Below are 20,858 nucleotides of genomic sequence, written 5' to 3' on the forward strand. Positions count from 1 at the left end.
ATCGCCTGCCCATATGAGAAAATTGAGTAATATCTCAACTACCATATTTCATCCAACATACAACCAACGCATATCAGATACTTAATGCGTTGGATTGAGCAAATTCCAGACACGCCTGGCAAAAGAGGAACTCACCACAAGCAAGCCGGCTCTCTAGCTACCCTATCTTCTTTACTTTGAAGTTATCACTAGTCATTATGGAGCACTCTTCGAGTTATCGAGCTCTTCGTTTCACTCTTCCCGGAGCAGATCTCGAAGTTGTGGAAAAGGATCTAGGGCCTGCTCCGGGAAACGAAATCAGAGTGAAAGTACACGCAGCGTCAATAAAGTGAGCCTACCCAAATGGAAATCTACTCTTTCTTTCTTCTACTTCTATGTAATCATGAAACATCTCTGTTCAGATTTCTGTGTCAGTACTGAAGCTTTCATTGTCTTCTTCTCATGACCACGTTTCGTTGTTGATTTCTTGAGCAGCCCCGTAGATATCCAGCTATGGAGGTCAAAGTTAGTTGGTGTGGTTGCTGGTGATAAAGGCATGGGAAGAGATTTCTCCGGCACAGTGGCCGAAGTTGGGTCCAGCGTCACAAATTATACCAAGGGCGACGAGGTATTCGGTCTACTCTTCCAAGCTGTGAGTGATGAGTCTTTTGTCTTGTTTTAGTCATCAGTGCTGACTCCAATTTCAGTTCGGCCAAGGGACATTCAGCGAGTATATAAACATTAACCCCGCCTCAAATCCGATTGCCAAGAAACCCAATTGCTTTACCCATGAACAAGCAGCTTCCATTCCTCTTGTTGCTTTGACAGCTTATGCTTGTCTTGACTGGCTCCCACCACAGACTGGATCTCAGAGAAGAGTAATCATTCGAGGAGCATCCGGTGGCACCGGCATGTGGCTGGTTCAGTGTGAGTGGCATTTTAATGTCCCACATCCCAAACATGTTTCACATTTATCTACTCCTCATTCTCTACTTTCAACACTGACATCACACCAGTGGCAAAGGTTTCGTACGATTGTCATGTCACAGCTATCTGCTCCAGCAAGAATGCTGCTTTTGTCAAAGATCTTGGTGCCGACGAAGTGATAGACTACACTTCTCAAAATATCGTATCGACTCTCGAGGAGCAACTAGCTGCCAATGGACAAAGTGATCTCATTGTCGATTGCGTTGGTGGCACCGAGCTTCTTGATTCTTATGTGCGTAGAACTCCCTATTTGACTGATCCATACTAATCAAGAATAGGAACGAATTTTACACAAGCAAGGTGCATATGTCACCATTGTCGGAGACAAAACAGACGTCAAAACCCTTGGCGGCCCAGTCACATATTTCAACACACCTGCTCAAGTAATTCGCTTCATCAAAGGATGGATCTGGGGTCCTCGATATGCATGCGTGTCATTGTTAACAAAGAGCGAGTACCTCGAAAAGATTGTAGGCTTGGCGGAGCGAGGTGAAGTGCGCACTGAAGTTCAAGAAGTGATTGAAGGTGCGTTTGACGAGAGGCAAGGATGGAAAAGAGCTACCAAGGCGATGGAAGACAAGAGGACGAGGGGTAAAATCGTTCTTGCCATCCCATGATTTTCGAATCTCAGCACTGAAACGCAAAAGCCAAGATTGGTTCAAAGCTTAGGCAAAAAGGGTTCAACTCTTGGGGGATAAATCGATACATTTCATATTGGTTTAGTACTCGAGTGTTTGTCACCTATGTGTGCGGGATTTCGTGCTTGCTTTTGTTTACGTTGAGCGTGCACGAGGAATCCTTACCCCTCTCATCAGAAACGGAATTGCTTATACTCGGGTATGCACTGAGGTTAAAAGCTTCCGCGTCAGAGTAGCCTTTTGGCTCTAATGTCCAGATTTGGCCAGTAATGAAGCCTTCGGTCCCGAGCTTAGAAGACTTGGCATATCCTTCTTCACAAAGATGATAAATCACACACAGGATATCTAGACTGTCGGAATTCCTCCCCAGAAGAGTCATCCCCCGAACCACGCTTCAAGTCTTGAACTCTTGGGTTTCACCGAATGACCAGACACAATACCTGCTGATCCCTTCATCACTTCCCAGGTCGTCGGGTCCCAGCACATGTCATAAAGATACATCCATGAAAGTTCTGCTCCCATCAACGCGTCCAGACCCATCCGCCACACCCCCGATATCTAGATTAATTACCCAAACAGGTCATTACTCGCCTTCCTCATACCCGACAATCATTCCACACCCAGATCTCAACCCCAGAACCCTCCCCCTCTAACCTCCATCCGTACATCACTCCCTCCCATTCGACACCCACAACCATGGATGGACCCAACACACACAGGTCCCCGCCTCCAATCCCCCCTCGGGGACCTCACCACCTCGCACCAGGAGCGGCCCTTGCGGCAACCCAGAGCCGCATCCATCCCTAAAGGCTGACAGGACAAACAAGACAAGACAAGACTCTCGGGTATCAGCCTCGGGTATCTTCAAAGCTTACCTCGTGTTTCCGCCCAATCATATCCCTTCTCCCGTCGGAACGATTGGTGGAAAGGAAAGGGATATTTGATTTATTGATGCTGCATGCAGGCTGGGAAATTTTCTGCTGGTTGCCGGGTTTCTTTGACGTAAAGGCTTGTAATGTGCGTGGAAGGGCCGAAGGCCGAGGTGGTGGTATATAGGTAGTTAGGGTTGTGCTCTTTGGGGAGTTTTTGGGGGCTTTGTGGGATTTTTTTGTTTTTCGTTTTCTTTTGGGGATTTGGAGATTGTGATCTCTGTGGGTGGAGGTGGTACTTCCAGTCGTTCATTGTCAGTCACGTACTGCTCGTCGAAAAATTGGAGGAAATTTCAGCAAAGGATTATGCACGTCAAGTGCCGGGGCGGACAATTTTTTTTGGAATGTCTTTTTGATAATTTGATCTCCATTCTAGAAGATGTCTAGACACTGCGATTGTTGAGTCTATCCTTCCATTCTCTGTACTAAAAGCACATACTAACGCCAGCCTTTTCAGGGCCTTGTCGAAGCCGTCCTTGCCATCCAATCCTGCCCAATCTGCCCAACCAACTTATATTCGTCGAAGCTCGATAACACATCAAATGCTAATACCATTCATCCCCGACCCCGACATGCCGTCCCAAGTATTGAAGTACTCCAGCTGTCCAAGCTCCTCCCATCCAACGTCCAGCGCCTGGATGTCAGGAGTAATGGTACTTGTCTCGATACCTTGAAACGCAAATGCATTATCGATATTCTTCGCATCCTGCGGCCTCGCCATTGCGAAAACGCTTCGAGCAATCTGCTTCACCTCCGTCTCGGTCCTCTTACTGATCTGCCAGATTTCTCCCATGGCTTTCAATCCGCCTAGACCTAATCGTATACGATCACGAGTGCGATACCATTCTACGCCGTTCAGAACATAAGCACAGGCACTGAGGTTGGCGAGTGTGGAGAGTGCGAGGCCGCAGATCCCGAGGGGTGTGTGATTTATGATGGGACATGGGAGGGCGTAGAGATTGATGGCTGCCTCGGCTGCTTCGAGGGTCTTCTTGGTGTGAAGCCAGTACGTCTTATCTTCTTCGCCAGTCATTTGATGAGGCATGGGCGGAGGCGCACACTGCGAAATCTTTTCGATGGGAGAGTGAAAGAGCCGAGAAAGCGGCCTATGGATGAAAACCAGAAGTCTGTGGTCGTCAGCTTCAGACGAAGAGTGTGGGGAAAAGAGGGGACATACATTTGAAGTAAGTTCTGGGCTTGGAAGAGTATCTCGTCGACTTCTTCATTCTTATCTATCACACTCTGCTTTTCTTTCGGCAGATGCAATTTCCAGTTTACGAGCATAGCATCAGCGTTGTTGACTGCGATTTCCATTTCCTTCCTGGGAAAATGATCGAAGCCGAGGATGGCTCCAGTGATGCGAGTTAAGTCTATGAGATACGTAAAAGAGGAGAAAACGACTTCTTCATCTTCGAAGTCTCGAGCCTCGTACTCGTCCAACGTTCTGGGTCGGGGAATGATCTATGTTCGTCAGCTTGAGATATTTGGGGCGGACTGAAGGGAACGTACTCCGTCATAGTCGCACTCTTCGCAAGGTAATTCAACGGTCGCATCGACTGTGAAGAGCCTGTGAATCGTTAGTTGGGTTGAGAATATTTGTTTGGAAGTTCGACATACAAGAAGTTTGGGGCTCTTCTGATCGCTGCGAAGAGTGCATCGGTCATGTACAGAAACCAATATGTCCGCCTCCAACTTTCGGCCATTACGGGATCTCGCTCCATATTGGCAAAGGTCCGCGAATTCATCCTCAGGTCAAGCGCTAAGTAGATGGCTTTATCTAGAATGGCTCTTGCGTGCACAAGTTCGTCTTGAGAATGGACAGCAATAGCCGTTAGGAGCAACGCTTGGACGGTAAAGCCATTTGGCGGCAAGTTGACCAGTTCAATTTCTCTCAACGCAGCTGCTCTCAGTTCTGAAGATGCCATATCAGGTAGAAAGAGTGAGCCAAGGTAATGCATAATGGGAAGAAGGTGCTTCAAGGACTCCGGATCAGATTGCAATCTGCTCAAGAAGTAGTATCTGGGTAGGAGGAAAGGGTGGGCTTTATGAAAAGATCTGTAACTTGTCAGTATGGGACTGAAAGACCATGACAGAATGCTCACGAATAATACAGCTCTAAGAGACGTCTTGGACTTGGAACCTTATGGCTGGGCCTCGGTCTAGGCGACGAGCTCGATGGGCTATCAGAGGCGTCAGACGCGGCATGGTACGATTCTGTCGACGAAGCAGCTCGATGCAGTTCTCTAGAATTATGGCTTGGCAAGCTTTGTGCAGTCGAGCTGCTTGACCCGGGACTGCCTTTTCCCGCTTCCCGAAGGGAAGCTCGTTTGCGGGGGACATTGCGATCTCTCATGCCACGTCGAGATTTTGCATAGAAGCACGGCTTATCGTCTTGCAAGCAGCGACTGCAATTCGGCATTTCTGCTCCACACTTGACATGGCGACTTCGGCACTGGAGACAATTAGGATGCTGTTTTTGGAAAGTGGATATCACAACTTACTGGAACACACGCAAGAGATACTCGTATTCCACCTCGCTGCACTGGCTCTTGACCCTGTCCTATTGACAGAACTCGCATCGAGTCTGACGGGTTCTGATTCTGATTCGGGGTTCCAAAGTCGAAGAACATCGATAGATTGTCTGCATTATCACGTGGCGAGGGTCGACCAGATACAAATTCGTTTGTGATACTATTCATCGTTATAAGTAAGGTTCTCTCGTTTGATCTATGATTTCGTTGCGCAGGTTGACCTTGGCTTGTGGAGACGTTGATTGAGTTGGACGAGGAGCGAGCGACTTAAAGATATGACAATGCTGGAGCAGTGGAGTTATACCGGTCTGATAACCCTGAACGCTACCACCCAATTAGGCATGCTGGTCCTGGTTGCAGTCAGCATTCAAAGCTGTCAGCACAAAGGCGAAAGCATCTAGCCTGCGCTGACCATCAGAAATAAACCACCCGAATTTGAGACTGCGAGCCTCGAACCCAGCTGCGCGGCACCTTCGTCGGGGGCTGGCATACCTTAGAAGAGCACGTTGCAACCTTGTCTAATGCGCAGCCTGAAATGTTAAATTATTGGTGTTGCTCTCAACGCCTCTAGGCTACTTCGTAGAATTTGACCCGCGCAGTAGTTCCAAGCGGACAAGTGCGGAAAAATGCGCTGTCGTGCATACTTCAGCCCCAAGCTCGGCTTTGGGTTAGTAATGACCGCTTAAGAGTCACTCTGCAACGGGATTTGAGCTTGCAAAGTGTATCGTGGAGGCAAAATGCAACACCGCGCTCACAATCATATGTGCTATATTGACGAAGCATCTCGGCGGTGTGGCTTCCTTGCTTGTCGGAATTCTCCGACGCCTCCATCTCTTTCTAGAGACTCAAAGTGCCCGGCAGGTCTCGTTGCTGGAAAGACGCAGTTAATATGTGATCTGTGTCATAGTAGTACATTGCGTAGTGCTCTGCTTCCAACTGATGCTTTGTCGACATTACAGTAGTAGCCGCATGCTCGGATGCAGGATCATGAACTGCATCTTCATGCTTTCCTAAATCAATCGTGTAATAGCAGATAGTCGAAAAGATCCTCGTTATCGAACGCCGGATTATGCCCGACCACCGTTGTGTCTGCAGTGGTTGGCTGCGAACTGCTTCAAATAGCCAAGAATGTTTCAACTGGGGGGCTTTCTTTCCTGTGAAAGCATATAAACAAGATCGCCAATGATCCCAATGCGTTAGTGGGCCTGGTAACAGATGATCTGTAATACAAGCATTCAAACAATCGAACAAGTACAAGTCCTAGGAAGCTGCAGTAATATTATCGCCAAGGATGGTCATCATAATTTCCAAGACACCTATCATGCATTCCCCGCTCATACGAAATCTTAATAAGAACTTTGGATCAGCCCTACAGACGTATTCCATCTTTCGAGCCAGCTGATTGAACCTCTAACGTCTGCCCGCGAGCCAGATGTAAGACCGGACCTGCGGACAGACTGCTGAGTAGAACAAAAGATCGGATGCTACACGTGGATGAGGGGAACGGAATGTACCGACGAATATCAGGTAAAATATGGGACAGAACAAGTAGAGAGCAAATTAGCGGATGACGACAGCCGTGGCAGCTTGTTCTTCATGGGAGCTTTTGATCCATATCCTTGCGGTAGCATGCTGATTCCAGGGCGTAGATATGGAAGTCGAAACACAGTGGAAAACGATATGCTGAATTAAGTCTATTTCTGGAGGCTCCTATTCATAAAGCTTCCCTGAGTATAATCCATCAAATAAGGTGCGCGTTCGGAAATGTATGGGCAGCGACTAGCGAGACCTCATGCTCTCCCATCAGCTTGGCCTTTGGTCTGGGGCTCAAAATAAGGTGCTTGAGTTCTGACTTTGACGCGTGGATTACTGGCACCGTATGTACTTGAGAAGCGGTCAAAGAAGTGGGTGGAAGCGCATAAGAGAGGCGGAGAGGTTGCATGTGAGATGAAACCACAAGCAAAAGGGACGGCAGGGCAGAATTGACAGGGAAAGCACACCGCAACGCCCAAACTGGTACAGAATCGAGAATGCGAACAACCATACAGACGTCATGACAGAGGCACTTCTCCGTTTTTTGAATCACAACCTGCTCAACCGAAACGTGTGGACACCCATTGCTTGTGTGCTGTTTCGGGATCGCCGGCTGCTTGCTTCCTCGAGAGTAGAGAGCAATATGCTTGGTCCAATCACTGCGGAAGAGCGGCCGACAAGATCTTCTCCAGACCCAAGATCGATGCAGCACTTGGAAGCTGACTCAAATGAGCGAGCGTTGGTCAGCAAGACGACTCGTGTGTAAGACGCAAGGCAGACTCTTAATATCCGAAGGTCCCTGCCGCGGTAAACTTCATGGCAATTTCAAAGTTTGAACAGAAAGGAACTGAAAAGAAAGGAAAGGAACGAGAGTTTTTGACGTCGACGATGACTCGAAGTTGCAGCTGCATCTCAACGGCACCGCCGAGAGTGAAGGCGACATGCGGAACCTTCCCGTAAGGTTAGATGTTGGCCGAAATTTTGGACATTCGGGATCTGATGTAGGACTTCCAAGCTACACCATTTCAAGCTTAGCCTGCCAAGTCTTCGGCTAGTCTTTCTGCGCCTCGGCTTCTCCAACTCTCACGAGCCTCAGCAGATAGAACGCGTGATAATTTTCCACGATGTGTATTGCAAGTCAAAGGACTGCATACTCTATCCAATGCCACCACGATGACCTCCAATGACTTTGCCCTCGCCCAGCAACGACTCGCAGCGCGCAGGCAAGCACGAGAAGCCGAAGCTCAATCACGAATAGTGGCGCAACAAGAAGCTTCTCGAGCGGCAGAACAGCTTCAGCGACTCCCCTACCCTCTCGGTCGACTTGGGCATGCTGGAATATCGGTATGGGATAGCATTCAAGGCCGCGAGGGGACACGCCCCGCCTTCAGAGTTGGGCAGGTCGATGCTGAATTACTGGACGAGGAGCTGCTGGAGTTGCTGAAAGGACAAGTGGGGGAAGCTCTGAAATACTTCGGGTCGCATCTGCAAGATGACTGGTCTGCTGAAGTTATGCTTGCATTGCGCGCAGTATTATTCAAGCTGACGGTTTGGGATCACGATGCTACCTATGGCGCAGCGTTGCAGAATCTCAAGTTCACAGATGCTAGGAATAAAGGGCCTGTGTTGATATCTCCCTCACGGTGGCAGAAGGCCTTATACGGACTCTTCACAGTGGGTGGGAGATATGGATGGACGAAGTGGGAAAACTGGCTGGTCGATAACGACAATGGTTACGATCAACCAAGTCCTCTGTTCCGGAAGCTCTCACGATTATCCGATTCTATTTCCACGGTACATTCCACGGCGGCATTTGCATCGTTTCTGGTGTTCCTAGTAAATGGGAGATATCGAACATTGCTGGACAGAATATTGCGATTACGCCTTGCTCCTCCAACCAGCCAAGTCAGTCGCGAAGTGTCCTTCGAATATCTCAATCGACAACTGGTCTGGCATGCCTTCACGGAATTTTTACTCTTCGTCCTCCCACTCGTAGGAATCAGCAGATGGAGGAGATGGCTGGCACGAGCATGGCGGAAAACAAAGTCAGTAATGCAGAGCGGGGGTGAAGAGGAGGAGCTTGTCAAGGCGGGAGAGTTTGCGTTCCTTCCGGAACGGACTTGTGCCATATGTTATCAAGATCAAAATACCACGTCGACTTCTGAGGCCGAGATTATTGCAGCATCTGGGTCTTCAGGAGTGATTGGCTCTGCCCAGACAGACATCACGAATCCTTACGAGACAATACCATGCGGCTGCATCTATTGTTTCGTTTGCTTGGCAGGGAGGTTGGAGGCAGAGGAGGGGCAAGGTTGGACTTGCCTCAGATGTGGTGAAGAGGTGAAGGAGTGCAAACCTTGGAGTGGAGATGTTTTGGAAGAAGCTACCAAGTCAACGACGTCTGCGAAGACAGTTGGTTTCTCTGAGCCAAAAGACATGGAAGAAGTTGAGTCTCGTCCAGAGGAGGACGTGGGCGAGCCCAAAGCCCGGGATCTACAACAGTCGAGAGAGAACGATTCGTCGTCGGATTCCTCGCAGTTGGGAGATGCAGAAGCATTTGATGAAGAGGAGGACGGAATAATTGAAGATGACGATTGACGATGATCTATCTCATGATACTGCTATATCCAAAAGTGATATCTTCAACCGTAAGGATATTTGGTGCATTTAAGGTGTTTTGGCGCTGGGGACATTCCGGCTCTCAGGATTAAGAATACCACTTCTCTCGGCATTTGGTTATCCTTATCTCGGTTGTGCAAGGCAAGCGAACATTGGAACTGTTTCACATCTTAAACAGCAAGACAGTACCAAACAATTGGATTTCCACGTTCAGAAACCTGCTTACTGCATTGTCGACGGTCATGTGACGTTCCATCGCTGACATCATTGAGTCGGTTTGACAGCATTCGAAACTAACCATTATAGCTCATTTCAACATCACTAACAAACCCCAGATTATGCAGCGTAACATATCTCGACATTGTTTCTGATAGAGGCGGAGAAGTTGGGCTTCTGAGTATTTAAGCTTATCTCAGTCCAATCCAGATCTGCATCAACACGAAGGGCTCAAGTACTGTACATTGCCGCCCAGCCGAGCCATTCAACATCCACGCCAAGATGTGGGATCAATTCTCTCCAACACCTTCGCATGTGGCATATTTGTCGCTATCGCTCTTTCTGATTGTATATGCCCTGTTTTCACAGTACATCAGAAATCACCTGCATCTGTCTGGTAGGTACATCAAATATAAGATTAGCTTAAACCATCATCGATCATCTATATGTCGTCTCCGTAACATGATGTACAGCAACACTGACACGCATACCAGAACCCCCTCTTGCCGTCTTATATGGTATCATTCTGGGACCAGCAGTCCTTTCCATACTCATACCCAAGCAATGGGGAGTTAAAGACGAAGACGACGAGATCGTCCAAGAGATGACTCGCGTTATTGTTGCCATACAATGCTTCGCAGTTGGAATCGAGCTACCCAAGGAATATTTCAAACGACACTGGAAGTCCGTCCTCTACTTCCTCGGACCTATCATGGCTTTTTCGTGGGCCATCACTGCACTGTTCGCATACTTCATTTTCAAGACCAGCATTCCAGCTGCTCTGATCATCGGAGCATGTCTTTCGCCAACCGATCCCGTGCTAGCTGCCAGTGTATTGGCTAAATCACATTTCAGCGAGAGAGTTCCATCACGATTGAAGCATCTCCTTTCAGCAGAAAGTGCTTGCAATGATGGTGTATCTTTTCCATTCTTATATATCGGAATTGTGGCCTTGAAGTCGACCAACGCTGGCGAGGCTTTGAAAAACTTCGTCCTCATCACAATCCTTTGGCAATGCATCGTTGGTCTGACACTGGGCATTGTTATTGGCCACTGTGCAAACAAGCTTCTCCGCTTCTCAGACAACAACAACGCTATTTCCAAACCCTCATTCGTAGTCTTCTATCTCCTCCTCGCCCTACTCTGCGTCGGCGTCGGCTCAACGCTGGGTAGTGACGACTTCCTCGTTGCCTTCGGCGCCGGAGTAGGTTTCGGACACGATGGCTGGTTCTCCAAGAAGACGCACGAACTTCCGTTCCCAGCCATCCTCGACATGATGCTCAACTCCGCGCTCTTTGTCTTCTTCGGCGCTCTCATACCATGGAAAGAATTCGTTCCACGAGACATCACTCCCAACTGTGGCGTATGGCAGCTCGTCCTCTTCCTCATTCTAGTCCTCCTGTTTCGACGCATCCCGATCGTGCTGGCCATGAAGCGATTCGTGCCTGATATTCGCACGTATCGGGAAGCGTTGTTCTGTGGGCATTTTGGACCGATGGGCGTAGGAGCTTTGTTTCTAGCTATGGAAGCTCGAGAGGAGTTAGAGCCACCTGCGAGCTTTCCTTACGGCAAAGGGCATAGATCAGCATCGTACTCGGATTTGGATCAAGCTATTGCGCTTGTTTGGCCCGTAGTCTGTTTCGTTGTGGTGGGAAGCACTTTTGTGCATGGTTTGAGTACGGTGGCTATTAGTGTTGGTGGTAGCTTTGCGAGGAAGAGGGGTGAGAGGGCGCCTTTGTTGGGGCAAGAGACTGATGGTCTGGAGGCTATGGATCATGAGGATGGGAATGGAGATAGTGAGCCGGAGGTCAGTGGGAGTGATTGCTGATCTTGGAAATGCCTAGATCTTGGGGTATAGTTTCTAGGGTAATTGGATAGAGAGAATTGGAATTCGTGTTAGGAACCGTGTTCCAACGACTTGTGGATCACTGTACATGTCCAATAGGTTCGCAACCTAGGCTACTGGACTCCTGAAATTGGTCATGGCCATGTAGAAGACAGACTTCAAGGTGGCCAAGAGAGAGTTGGAGGACAGTCATGACATACTAGATGAGCTCGAAAATATGCATCTCTTGCAAGCCTATGTTCGTGTTCCATCTTCAGACTTCTTTCTGGGTCCGACACTGTTCATTCAAGCTATTCCTTAGATGTAGTGACTATCAGGACTTTCTCTCATGTTGGAAGACTTCTGCAAGATACGAGGAATTCCAGTTATCAGTAGACTTGAATCAATGGCGGTGGAAGACCAAGATGAATCCAAACAAAGCATTTCGCTATTTGTGCCCCAATATTGACCTAGCATATTGTTGCTTTGAGTCTCAGCGCCTGTATCTGTAGATCAAAAAGACGCAGCTTGTCGCTGTCGTCGTTGTCGCTGTCGTCGCTGTCGTCGTTGTCGTCGCCTTCGTCCGTGAACCACTCATTCAAGGGAGGTGTTGCAGCAAACAAAAGCCCAGAGAAATTGTTGACCCTGCAACTGTGTGGCAGCGCTATCAGCGTAGTCAATCAAGACCTTCTGGCTCCTGCAGCGGTAACTGAGGCAATAAGCAGTGGCGATTCACAAGACAAGACTTTCTGCGCTCCCTGGTAAAGGTTCGGGATTTTTTTAGCGATGGATGCCCCGAATGATACCTGAAATACAGTGTTTGGTCTGAAGATTCAGAGCCCGTTATCTCTGCTTCAGGCTTTGCGAGGCCCATGTTTTGGGCATCAGTCGCTAATTCTCAGGTGTTGATCTATTGTAATTTAGATACCTGAGCCGCATGAAACTGTATTACACAATGACAAGACTGTGGTTATCAACGCTGTTGACGTTATTGATCTGAAATGATGCATGTACCTACTTCGACTGAGACTCGTAGAAAGGAGCTTCGAAGATCAGCGCTCTTGTTCCAGGGCCGCGAACGACATCATCATCACTTCCTCACTTTTGTTCGATGCGACTTCATCCACCATTTCGGAAGACGGAACTGATCGAGCAATAACAAGAAGCTTGAGCGTGCCGAGATACGGGTAGAACAAAGACAAGATCAGCACTGGAGAAAATATTCCATTCTACTCTTTTGTTGTCATTCTGAAGCGTAATGGGACTCGATAAAAGGGACCCTTTTCTCCTTTCTTGTTATAGCCAAAATAAAACAGCTAAGAATCAACAAAACCCTTCAAAGAGATGGTTACATGGCATTATGAGGTTACAAATATGGTTCTCAAAACTAAGTGCATGTGATACCCTCTCGATATGTAGCAGATATAACCCGAGATAACTAAGGTGATTGTGGTGCGAGGCTGGTTGATAGCCAAATTACCTCGCAAGAATCAGCTGATTCTATATAAACGCCAAAGAGCTTGATATCCTCTCTTCAGCAGTATTGCCCCGATCAAGTTAGGAGTTCTGTCGAAATTTTGCACTAGCAGCAAGTTCGGCAAAGGGCGGTGGATTATTTTCCATAGATTTTCTACCGCTTTTAAGCCAGATATCTCAAGCCCCTTCAACTTTTTCCAGCTATCAACCAACTATCTCGGCGCAACCAACAAAACAGTCCTCCCAAGGTAAGTGCTCTACAATTGGATACGTAGCGTTTGAAATCTGCCTGATCATACTATTTCATATAGCATACAATGGCCCCATCAACGAAGAAACAGAAGACCAGTGATGCGCCTCCGACTCCGCCGCCTCCTCCACCACCCGCGCTTGTCTCCTTGCCCGCGCCCATTAGCTTTGGACGAACCGCAGATCATTCCAGTCTATCTATTATGGTCTTCGATCAACAGTATTTATGCCATTCGCAATTTTTGAGGACTCATTCTGAATTCTTCCGGCGCATTCTCTCAACCAATAGAGGCGGGACCTTCGATCGCAAAGATCGCCTTAGTGTGAGATATTACTTCGTCACCAAGCTCACATCTCCCCACACGTGGGAGCTTTGTTTGCGTCCCATGGAGGTATATAACTTTTGCTGATTTCCAGCATCACCACCGATACTAACGAGGCGCAAGGGTGTTTTCGATCTTTCCGCCTTCAAAGGCGATATCGTCCACGACCAAGAAGCCTTCCACAACGTTCTCAAAGCTCTATACTACCAACCCTATATCATCAAGAGCGTTGCACAACTAGAGACTATGGTCGACATAGCCCAACGCTTGAACCTCCTTCCTATCCTGTCCCGCTCTTTCGACAGCGTTATCTGGCGAAGCTACGCTTTTATCGACGAAATGCCCAAGCATGGCCGCAAGCTTCTGAACCTGGCATACAAATTGCGAAACCATCTTCTATTCAGGGATGCGCTTTGCCACGCTGCTGGTGCCTGGGGACCGGCTGCCGATAACACAGTGTTGGATAACCCTGAGTTGATCCGAATCGTCGACAAAGAACGTATTCAAATTTCCATCATGGTCAGCGAAGCTCAATCGAAGGTAACGGAGATCATTGCCAACGAAGAAAGTACTGAAGGTAAGCCTTATAATTCCTCTCGTTGCTATTGAGAATTGCTAACAAACGCATAGAGAAGAGAGGTGTCAATGAAGTCAAGCTGTGGAAGATCACTAAGGGAGGAAGCTATCCTGGAACGCCTTCTTGGGCTCGGCAGGTATTTGAGACTGGTATCTACGACTGCAGTGAGCTGCTTAGGAGCAATCTGCTCACTGACAATGGATTCAATAAGGCTGGAGTGGATGAGTGTAAGGATAGATTCTTGTGTGCTTGGATTGATACCGCGGATCTTCCTTGGGATCTGACGCAAATTGACTGGGTATGAGTTCAGTAGGAGGTGCATAGTTTGCCTTATCCGGGACATGATCTCGGGGAGCATTCAATGTAAGGTGTATGTAGAACTCTAATCGTTGCGACCAGTACAATTACTTTCTTTGCTGCGCATTATGGCCCGAGTAAATGTGATATCGAGCGCAAAGACTTGCCCAAGACATCGTCTCGTGCTGGGCAGAAGCATGAAGAACATAAGCGCATGTAAAAGGTGCCTGGAATCGAGAGTTGTATTATCACTGAGAATTTCCAAGGAGCCAAATCCAAGGACGGCATTAGCGAACGTGTTTGCGCCCGTGTTGCCCCTTTATAAGCGAGTCTCGTGACCGCCAAGTATACAACCAGCACGTCGACAGCTGCCGACAGCTTTCATCAAGTAAGAACAGCAGAGCAAATACATAGAACATCTAATATAGGCACCTCTAGAGATAATACGATCACGAAAGGGAATATGTGAGGCGGATCATGAAGGAGAATTATCTTAGTCTCAAGGAGGAGATTGAGCAAACTGGACATTCATCGCACCAGATTTCTCACCGATTTCGAACCTGATCAGCTTGAGTCTCTAGTGCATCATAAAGTTTCATAGCCTTCTCGCTCTTTACATCGTGACTTGAGAGTCCTTCAGCATTGCAAGTCTGCAAATGTCCCAACGGTCCTGAGCGATTTAGATCATTTCGAGTTTGAGCTCAGCTTCAGAGCAGTACCAATTCACGTGAAAGCGCGCTAGAGAGATCGCAATTCTGTCTTAGCTCCAGCTTCGACTCTGCTTCAATCTTTCCTGGATATTCCTTCCTAACTCGCAACCTCTTCCCAACTCGCAACCTCTTCCCAACTCGCAACCTCTTCCCAACTCGCAACCTCTTCCCAACTCGCAACCCCTTCCCAAGATGAACACACACAAACACCTTTCGATCTTGGCTCCTTTAGCAATGGCTCCTCCACCTAGCAGGAAGCAAAAGAACGACGACGTCAAGTCTCCCATCGTCTTCACCTGCCCAGGATTTAAGCCGGATGCCCGCCTTATGGTCTTCGATCAAGAGTTTCAGGTTCTTTCCCCTATGTTGAAATTGAACTCGGCATTCTTTCGCAAGTTCTTCGACTCTCCTGATAAAGCTCCGACCAACAAAGCTGTCGACCTCGTGTCTGATACAACACTTGCCGTTGGTAGTAGTTCAGCTCTGACCCCAGCCGAGTCTTCTCGAATCGGACTTGGATCATTCACGACTTTTAAGTACGATTGGATTACGATTGTCGATGCGGGTGGGGACGGATGGTCTTTAACTGTGAAGGATTCGAAGGTAACGTTCTTCTTTCAATCCATGCAGCCCTTCTCGCCATTTCAATCCCCGAAGACGAACTACAGACACAATTGGAAAGTCTTAGAGGAGATAGGAAATCGAGCGGCATCTATGATCTTGTGCTGACATGAGGCAGGATCAACAGTATGACTGCTCCAGTTTTACAGGCAATGTTGGATTTCAGATCGTGGCATTCGAGAAGCTGCTGTGCGCAATTTTTGCTCGGCCATATCAACTCCAAGACACGGAGCAGCTACTACTTATGGTTGACCTTGCCGACTACTATCACGCTCTCCCAATCCTCTCTCGAACCCTCGACGGTGCTTTGATCAACAGTCCAATCTTTTGTCAAGATATCGGAAATTACTGTACTGAACTGTTCGTTGCGGCTGCCAAATTGAGAAATGCGCTTCTCTTCCGCGAGTGCCTTATTTGGGTTGTCGGACCTCACCGAACGCCTAAGTACGAAGACTTGAGCGATCAGAAACTTCGACTGGTTGCGAGATGTGCACATGGGGATATATCTACCAAAGTGGCGAGGTCACTGGAGTAGCCTTGTGCCTAGTTGGTGATGCATGGCAGGACTCGGATAACTTCGAAGCCCAGTCTGACGAGTTGTTCAAGGATATGGGCCAACATCACTCTGAGCATGGTGAGGGTCTAATAGACTATGCATGGTGGTTCAGGGATCTTAACGACAAGTGTCTCTTGCATGAGCATGACCTTCTGGGCTTGCTAGACAACAAGTTGGTTCTGGACAACATGATTCACACAGCTGGGGGTGTTAGATTCCAGGATCATTTCTTTTGTGCTACGATCAGCGATGAGGAGCTCCCTTGGGATGTCAACAAGACTGATTGGTAAATCTCGAGATATTTCCGCAGTTATTCTACAGCTCGGTAGAACTGGAGCATGTATTCAACCAGGTCATCAACAAATGGTTGAGGGCGACAAGAAGTGGCCGAGAAGGAGAACTATAGAATGACTGGAGAATTCCTAGAAACAAAAGTACTTAAAACGTTGCTTTTCTGCACATATCTCATGTTTGTTGTGAATTCAATACCCCGATCGTGACCCAACTCGAGATCAACTGCAAAGATCATGGTAGCTCCAGATTCAGAGGTCTGAATGTTGACTAAATTGGCCAGGCGTCTGAACATCTTCAAGCAGGACATTTCAACAAGTCCAGTATGAAAGCAACATGCATACAGTGGTTGCTAGACGCCAGAAGAGACGTGTCCAGGTAAACCCTGTGGAAGGCGCTTGTACTAGCTTCACGTTTCCCAATTGTCGTTACAGCTCTTGCCCTATGGAACCGGTGTGGTGATGTCAGAAGAAGAACAAGCCCTTATTGGTGGGATTTAGAAGGCACAAGTGGGGTCGGTATCTCACTTAGCCTCTTTCCTTTTGATACATAAGTACTCCTCCTCCATCCTTCCTTTTCTCTTCTCGTCTCTATCTTTACAAGACCCTTTCATTCACACTCTTTGAACTTCCTTGAATCTTAGTCCAAGATCCCAACCTTGTCACCAAACAGTTCTCGAATAGGAATTTTGAAGTACTTGATCTGGTAACGCTACTCAATCGTCGAAAATGCGATGCCATTTCCTCCTCCGCTCCATTCTTCCACTCTTCCAACGACCATGTACCTTCGATTAGCTCTATAGGGTCATCAGCCCACATAAAAGTTCTTCCAAACACCTCTTTCCCTTCAATCGAAATCCGTATGCCTGCAACGCTATAAACGTCTGTCTCATAGTGCTCAAGCATCTTCTGTTGCTTCTCGGTCTCTACAACGTAAGACATGCCATCAACATAGCTGTTACTTGGCCCGTCCACTAGAGCAGGATATTGCCCCCATAGCATGATTTTGTAGGACCTTACTCTGGCTGGTTTGAGGACTGGTGGTGCCGGAAGCTGAAGAACTTCTTGGAGTCGCAGTGGATCCATAAGAGACCCGTAGAAGAAGAATGGCTTTGATATGTATGTATATTGAACGACTGATGGTTTGACATTGGCCTGGAACTTCTCGAGCATGATATTGCGGTTGGCTTTTTGAGGTTTGCCGGTAGGTGGGGAATATTTTTGTTTTTTGTTTTCATCGTTGACGATCTTTGCGGCAGAAGAAGATCCGCTGAAGCTGTCCATTGTATTTTAGAATGTCGCAGCTGTTGTGGAGTCGAATGTGATGAGGTCCTGATTACAAGGCGAGTCCATTTCGTGACTCAACGTAAGTTTGGTAGCGATGATAAACTAGACGTTAGACCATATCACGTGATGTACCTAGTTCCAACCTAGCTCAATAAGCTTCCGAGTTATCTCAGTGGTTCAGTCGCTCCCGGGCAGAATAAGAGAGGGGCCTTACGCATTATTATTTTATTGGTGGTGTACGGCCCAACTTTGTCTGCGGAGCGTCTGAGAAAATCCCGCCAACTTTTGGCGTATATGGTAATACTTGGGATAATAAATTTAGTTGAAATTAATTAATAACTCACTACACCACATAATACACTGCTTAAATACTAGCGGTAGTTTCAATGCTTTTAGTGAAGGCTCAATATGCGGATACACCAAAAATTAGCGAGGTTTTCTTAGAAGCTCCGTACCTAGAAATCTGGTCCCTTCGCTTAAGAATCACCAACGCCCACCACTTTATCGGCCGGCAGGGCTACAGCTCTCTGCTCGGAGCGCCTGAACACTGAGATAACAATAAGCAAGCATGAGCCAAAGCTAAGCCGGGCCTAAGCAAAGGCGGCGCTGCTCACGTGAGACATAGGATTGGGAAGTGTAAACATTCCCGTCGGATAAAAAGCCTTACACTTTTGAAAGCGAGAACGAGTTACATGTCCTTGCCGAACTTGGCAAATACTATTGCGCCCTCCCAGTAGTATCACGAACGCTTGATGCCGCGATGATGCTGAGCGAAGAATTACGCTCTGAAGTCCCTGTCAGCCCATATGAGTTTTGTGAAGCAGCTTTCGAACTCAGAAATGCTCTACTCTTTCGCGAAAGTCTCATCTGGATCGTTGGACCCCACTCAAATCCTAACTTTGAGCAATTTAAAGCACGCGGGTATGACGACAAGCTAGAAAGCATTGCAAGGTGTGCATACGGGAAACTAGTACGTCTCACCTCTTGATCATATTACGAACACTGATTCAAGATTTCTCGTCTTCGAACATAGGCAGTCAAAGTCAACAACGCCTTATCGACAGTGCTAATGGCAGCGCTGCGAGAAATCAACACTCCTGTGTACACCGCTAGCAATCAACTCGTGGGAGTGATTGCGGACCTCATGGCAGAGGTGACTGCCGACGACCCCTCGAACAGCAAGGTGCGATTGAAACTGCCTGAGTTTCTCAGACAAATCTTTCGCAACTCACCGCTTATAGCGAACTTGACAAAAGACAGGTGTGGGGGTTTGCTTGATTCTAAGCTTGTCATCGACAAAGGGACGTATCAAGTAGGTGTGGACGATGCTAGACGAGGACGAGGAGGACTAGAAGACTGTAACGATCGCTTTTTCTGTGCTGAGATTGACGATGAGGATCTGCCTTGGGATATCAATGAGACCGAGTGGTAGATAGTAGACAGGCGCGAGGCACCTTCTGAACACAGATTCGAGCTAGAAATTCCTTTTAACGTTTGCTTGTTGCGATGACAACAATTTCCCTCCCATGATAACTCGTCATAAACATACTGCTCCAGAACATCACCTAAAAGATACTAAAATGCCCTCTTCCACTATCCGAAAACACCCACCCAAGAAGGATTGACTGTTCCCGTACTGTTAAAGCGATAAGCATAGGAACAAACAGTAATAATAATGCTCACAAGAAATGACAGAAGATAATCAATCTCAGTTTTGGTGTTGGGAACACCCATGATTTGCCCAACTCTAATTTCACTCAACCGCCTTATCCAATGATTCAACCGGCACCAAACTTCGGTATAGATAAGCAAAAATGAGAAGTACATAGCATTGTTAAAAGCTAAAAGTACGCAAACTCCCCAAAGAGATGATGGCTCAATCTGGCCAGCCTACGTAATGACGTACAGGGCTGCGGAGTTGGCAAGCCCCAAGGAGAGAATCGAAACAAGAGAGCTTGAATTCGGTTCCGGTTCTCTAACAAGGTCCTGACGAAATCCAGCAAATACTAAAATGGCAGGCATTGTTAGAAGACCATTGCAGATAGTGAATAATCCAAAGTATTCGGTAGACGGAAAGATGGGAATCGTCCTCGGAGTCGAGATAACCATTACTTGCAAGATGTTGCATCCTGCCACAAACACGTTGAGGCAAGTCAAATTCGTTTCGGAGGGGAGACACTCGAGCGACGGAGCTATGCGAGGTGTTCGGAAACTTGTCTCGGCCAGGATGTTCAAGACCTCCCCAAACAGTAGAGATAGGAAATACATGATGGCTAGAGTCTGTGTCCATGGGATGCCACGCATACCCACGAGCTTGATGGTTTGACACGGGATCCCCCCCAGCAAGATCAAGGCCCAACGACCCAGAGCCGCTTTCTCAACCTCTTTCGTTGGCTCTTCATCCCATTTTTCATCTCGAACTCGATACGCTAGCTCCGCCTTGAAATGTCGCCAGGACCAGGTTGGTTCTAGACAATGATCGGTAGTAACCCGGAGGAAAAGTAGAGTACATCGCCAAGGGAGAAGATAGGTGAAGACCGCAAACCAGAATCGCAGCTCGGGTGCTGTATTGAAGACGCGCCCCACGGGCTGGGTCATGGTTCCTAAAGCTAATGGGACGAGAGCAAAGAAAGCCACCTGCCAGGTGACCTCCGACGGACTTGACGGTGGACCTGCTAAGTCAGCGTCATGTTCGTGTAAATGACATTTTCTCAAAGGGAAAATCACTTACTGATCATGGTAGCCGGATCATCCATGCCCAAAATTTGCGATTGAAGTCGAGTTTTGAACCTGATCAGAGACGAGGCAGCAAACTGAATTTGATATTTCAACCTGACAAAAGACAATCCTGCTAGAGATATTTCGAACTTTTACTACGTATACAGCGCAACTCGAGAACCGGTAAGGTAGTGGCTTGGTTTCAAAATTGGAGGCTGACAGAAGGCGAGGCTGCGAGCTGGATTCGATGCAGCCTCATAGAAGACGATGCAGCAACCTGACTTTGATATTTTTATCGACAGAGAACCTTTATGATGTAATGGCGATAGCCATCGAAGAAGTAAAGCAGTGGGACGCCGAAGGAATGTAGCTGGCCAAAGAGTTAGAACAGTAGAAGATCAGGCTCGAAGATATAATTCCCACACCTGAACATGACGCGCTAGTCCTAATCCAGTTGAGCCGAGTCATTGTACGACCAAAAGATAAACCAATGAAAG

At 47.7% G+C, this 20,858-nt stretch overlaps 9 protein-coding genes across 9 annotated transcripts; 6 read left to right on the plus strand and 3 right to left on the minus strand.

Annotated features, from left to right (window-relative positions):
• Positions 1-535: 535 nt before the first annotated feature.
• On the plus strand, positions 536-1,583 carry LY89DRAFT_572817 (quinone oxidoreductase; the record flags this gene model as incomplete). Its single annotated transcript, XM_018208659.1, has 4 exons — positions 536-631; positions 687-906; positions 996-1,198; positions 1,245-1,583. The coding sequence occupies 4 exons, from the start codon at positions 536-538 to the stop codon at positions 1,581-1,583; spliced, it is 858 nt and encodes a 285-aa protein (XP_018078905.1).
• Positions 1,584-2,897: 1,314 nt separating this feature from the next.
• LY89DRAFT_679662 (uncharacterized protein) lies at positions 2,898-5,621 on the minus strand. The gene is made up of 7 exons (XM_018213921.1): positions 5,477-5,621; positions 5,035-5,414; positions 4,636-4,985; positions 4,151-4,588; positions 4,043-4,100; positions 3,711-3,994; positions 2,898-3,660 (listed from the first exon to the last, which is right to left on the minus strand). Exons 2-7 carry the CDS (start codon positions 5,230-5,232, stop codon positions 3,072-3,074), a joined length of 1,917 nt encoding a protein of 638 aa, XP_018078906.1. The 5' UTR covers positions 5,233-5,414; positions 5,477-5,621; the 3' UTR covers positions 2,898-3,071.
• A 2,149-nt stretch (positions 5,622-7,770) lies between these two features.
• On the plus strand, positions 7,771-9,195 carry LY89DRAFT_571651 (uncharacterized protein; the record flags this gene model as incomplete). Its single annotated transcript, XM_018208603.1, has 1 exon — positions 7,771-9,195. One exon carries the CDS (start codon positions 7,771-7,773, stop codon positions 9,193-9,195), a length of 1,425 nt encoding a protein of 474 aa, XP_018078907.1.
• A 260-nt stretch (positions 9,196-9,455) lies between these two features.
• LY89DRAFT_24427 (Na(+)/H(+) antiporter-like protein) lies at positions 9,456-11,371 on the plus strand. The gene is made up of 2 exons (XM_018206144.1): positions 9,456-9,829; positions 9,927-11,371. Exons 1-2 carry the CDS (start codon positions 9,715-9,717, stop codon positions 11,258-11,260), a joined length of 1,449 nt encoding a protein of 482 aa, XP_018078908.1. The 5' UTR covers positions 9,456-9,714; the 3' UTR covers positions 11,261-11,371.
• A 1,679-nt stretch (positions 11,372-13,050) lies between these two features.
• Positions 13,051-14,186, plus strand: LY89DRAFT_776647 (uncharacterized protein; the record flags this gene model as incomplete). Its single annotated transcript, XM_018222059.1, has 3 exons — positions 13,051-13,374; positions 13,429-13,882; positions 13,936-14,186. The coding sequence occupies 3 exons, from the start codon at positions 13,051-13,053 to the stop codon at positions 14,184-14,186; spliced, it is 1,029 nt and encodes a 342-aa protein (XP_018078909.1).
• Positions 14,187-15,123: 937 nt separating this feature from the next.
• On the plus strand, positions 15,124-16,356 carry LY89DRAFT_573119 (uncharacterized protein; the record flags this gene model as incomplete). The annotated part of the gene is made up of 5 exons (XM_018208675.1): positions 15,124-15,324; positions 15,388-15,454; positions 15,520-15,611; positions 15,677-16,024; positions 16,075-16,356. 5 exons carry the CDS (start codon positions 15,124-15,126, stop codon positions 16,354-16,356), a joined length of 990 nt encoding a protein of 329 aa, XP_018078910.1.
• A 490-nt stretch (positions 16,357-16,846) lies between these two features.
• On the minus strand, positions 16,847-17,704 carry LY89DRAFT_679665 (uncharacterized protein). The gene has a single exon (XM_018213922.1). The coding sequence runs from the start codon at positions 17,638-17,640 to the stop codon at positions 16,954-16,956; it is 687 nt and encodes a 228-aa protein (XP_018078911.1). The 5' UTR covers positions 17,641-17,704; the 3' UTR covers positions 16,847-16,953.
• Positions 17,705-18,403: 699 nt separating this feature from the next.
• On the plus strand, positions 18,404-19,075 carry LY89DRAFT_776649 (uncharacterized protein; the record flags this gene model as incomplete). Its single annotated transcript, XM_018222060.1, has 2 exons — positions 18,404-18,613; positions 18,677-19,075. The coding sequence occupies 2 exons, from the start codon at positions 18,404-18,406 to the stop codon at positions 19,073-19,075; spliced, it is 609 nt and encodes a 202-aa protein (XP_018078912.1).
• A 252-nt stretch (positions 19,076-19,327) lies between these two features.
• Positions 19,328-20,534, minus strand: LY89DRAFT_24540 (uncharacterized protein). Its single transcript, XM_018206152.1, has 2 exons — positions 20,375-20,534; positions 19,328-20,315 (listed from the first exon to the last, which is right to left on the minus strand). Exons 1-2 carry the CDS (start codon positions 20,397-20,399, stop codon positions 19,534-19,536), a joined length of 807 nt encoding a protein of 268 aa, XP_018078913.1. The 5' UTR covers positions 20,400-20,534; the 3' UTR covers positions 19,328-19,533.
• Positions 20,535-20,858: the final 324 nt, after the last annotated feature.

This window comes from Mollisia scopiformis (genome assembly GCF_001500285.1).
Source record: "Mollisia scopiformis unplaced genomic scaffold LY89scaffold_1, whole genome shotgun sequence".
Taxonomy (NCBI): Eukaryota; Fungi; Ascomycota; class Leotiomycetes; order Helotiales; family Mollisiaceae; genus Mollisia; species Mollisia scopiformis.

Bases quoted from the DNA above. Each gene is read 5' to 3' on its own strand.
- LY89DRAFT_679662 (XM_018213921.1), bottom strand. From the start codon at position 5,232: ATGAATAGTATCACAAACGAATTTGTATCTGGTCGACCCTCGCCACGT. The intron at 4,986-5,034 runs GTAAGTTGTGAT...AATTGTCTCCAG, and splicing joins TATCTCTTGCGTGTGTTCCA to TGCCGAAGTCGCCATGTCAA. The intron at 4,589-4,635 runs GTGAGCATTCTG...GACAAGTTACAG, and splicing joins CTCTTAGAGCTGTATTATTC to ATCTTTTCATAAAGCCCACC.
- LY89DRAFT_24427 (XM_018206144.1), top strand. From the start codon at position 9,715: ATGTGGGATCAATTCTCTCCAACACCTTCGCATGTGGCATATTTGTCG. The intron at 9,830-9,926 runs GTAGGTACATCA...CACGCATACCAG, and splicing joins AAATCACCTGCATCTGTCTG to AACCCCCTCTTGCCGTCTTA.
- LY89DRAFT_679665 (XM_018213922.1), bottom strand. From the start codon at position 17,640: ATGGACAGCTTCAGCGGATCTTCTTCTGCCGCAAAGATCGTCAACGAT.
- LY89DRAFT_24540 (XM_018206152.1), bottom strand. From the start codon at position 20,399: ATGGATGATCCGGCTACCATGATCA. The intron at 20,316-20,374 runs GTAAGTGATTTT...CTGACTTAGCAG, and splicing joins TGATCCGGCTACCATGATCA to GTCCACCGTCAAGTCCGTCG.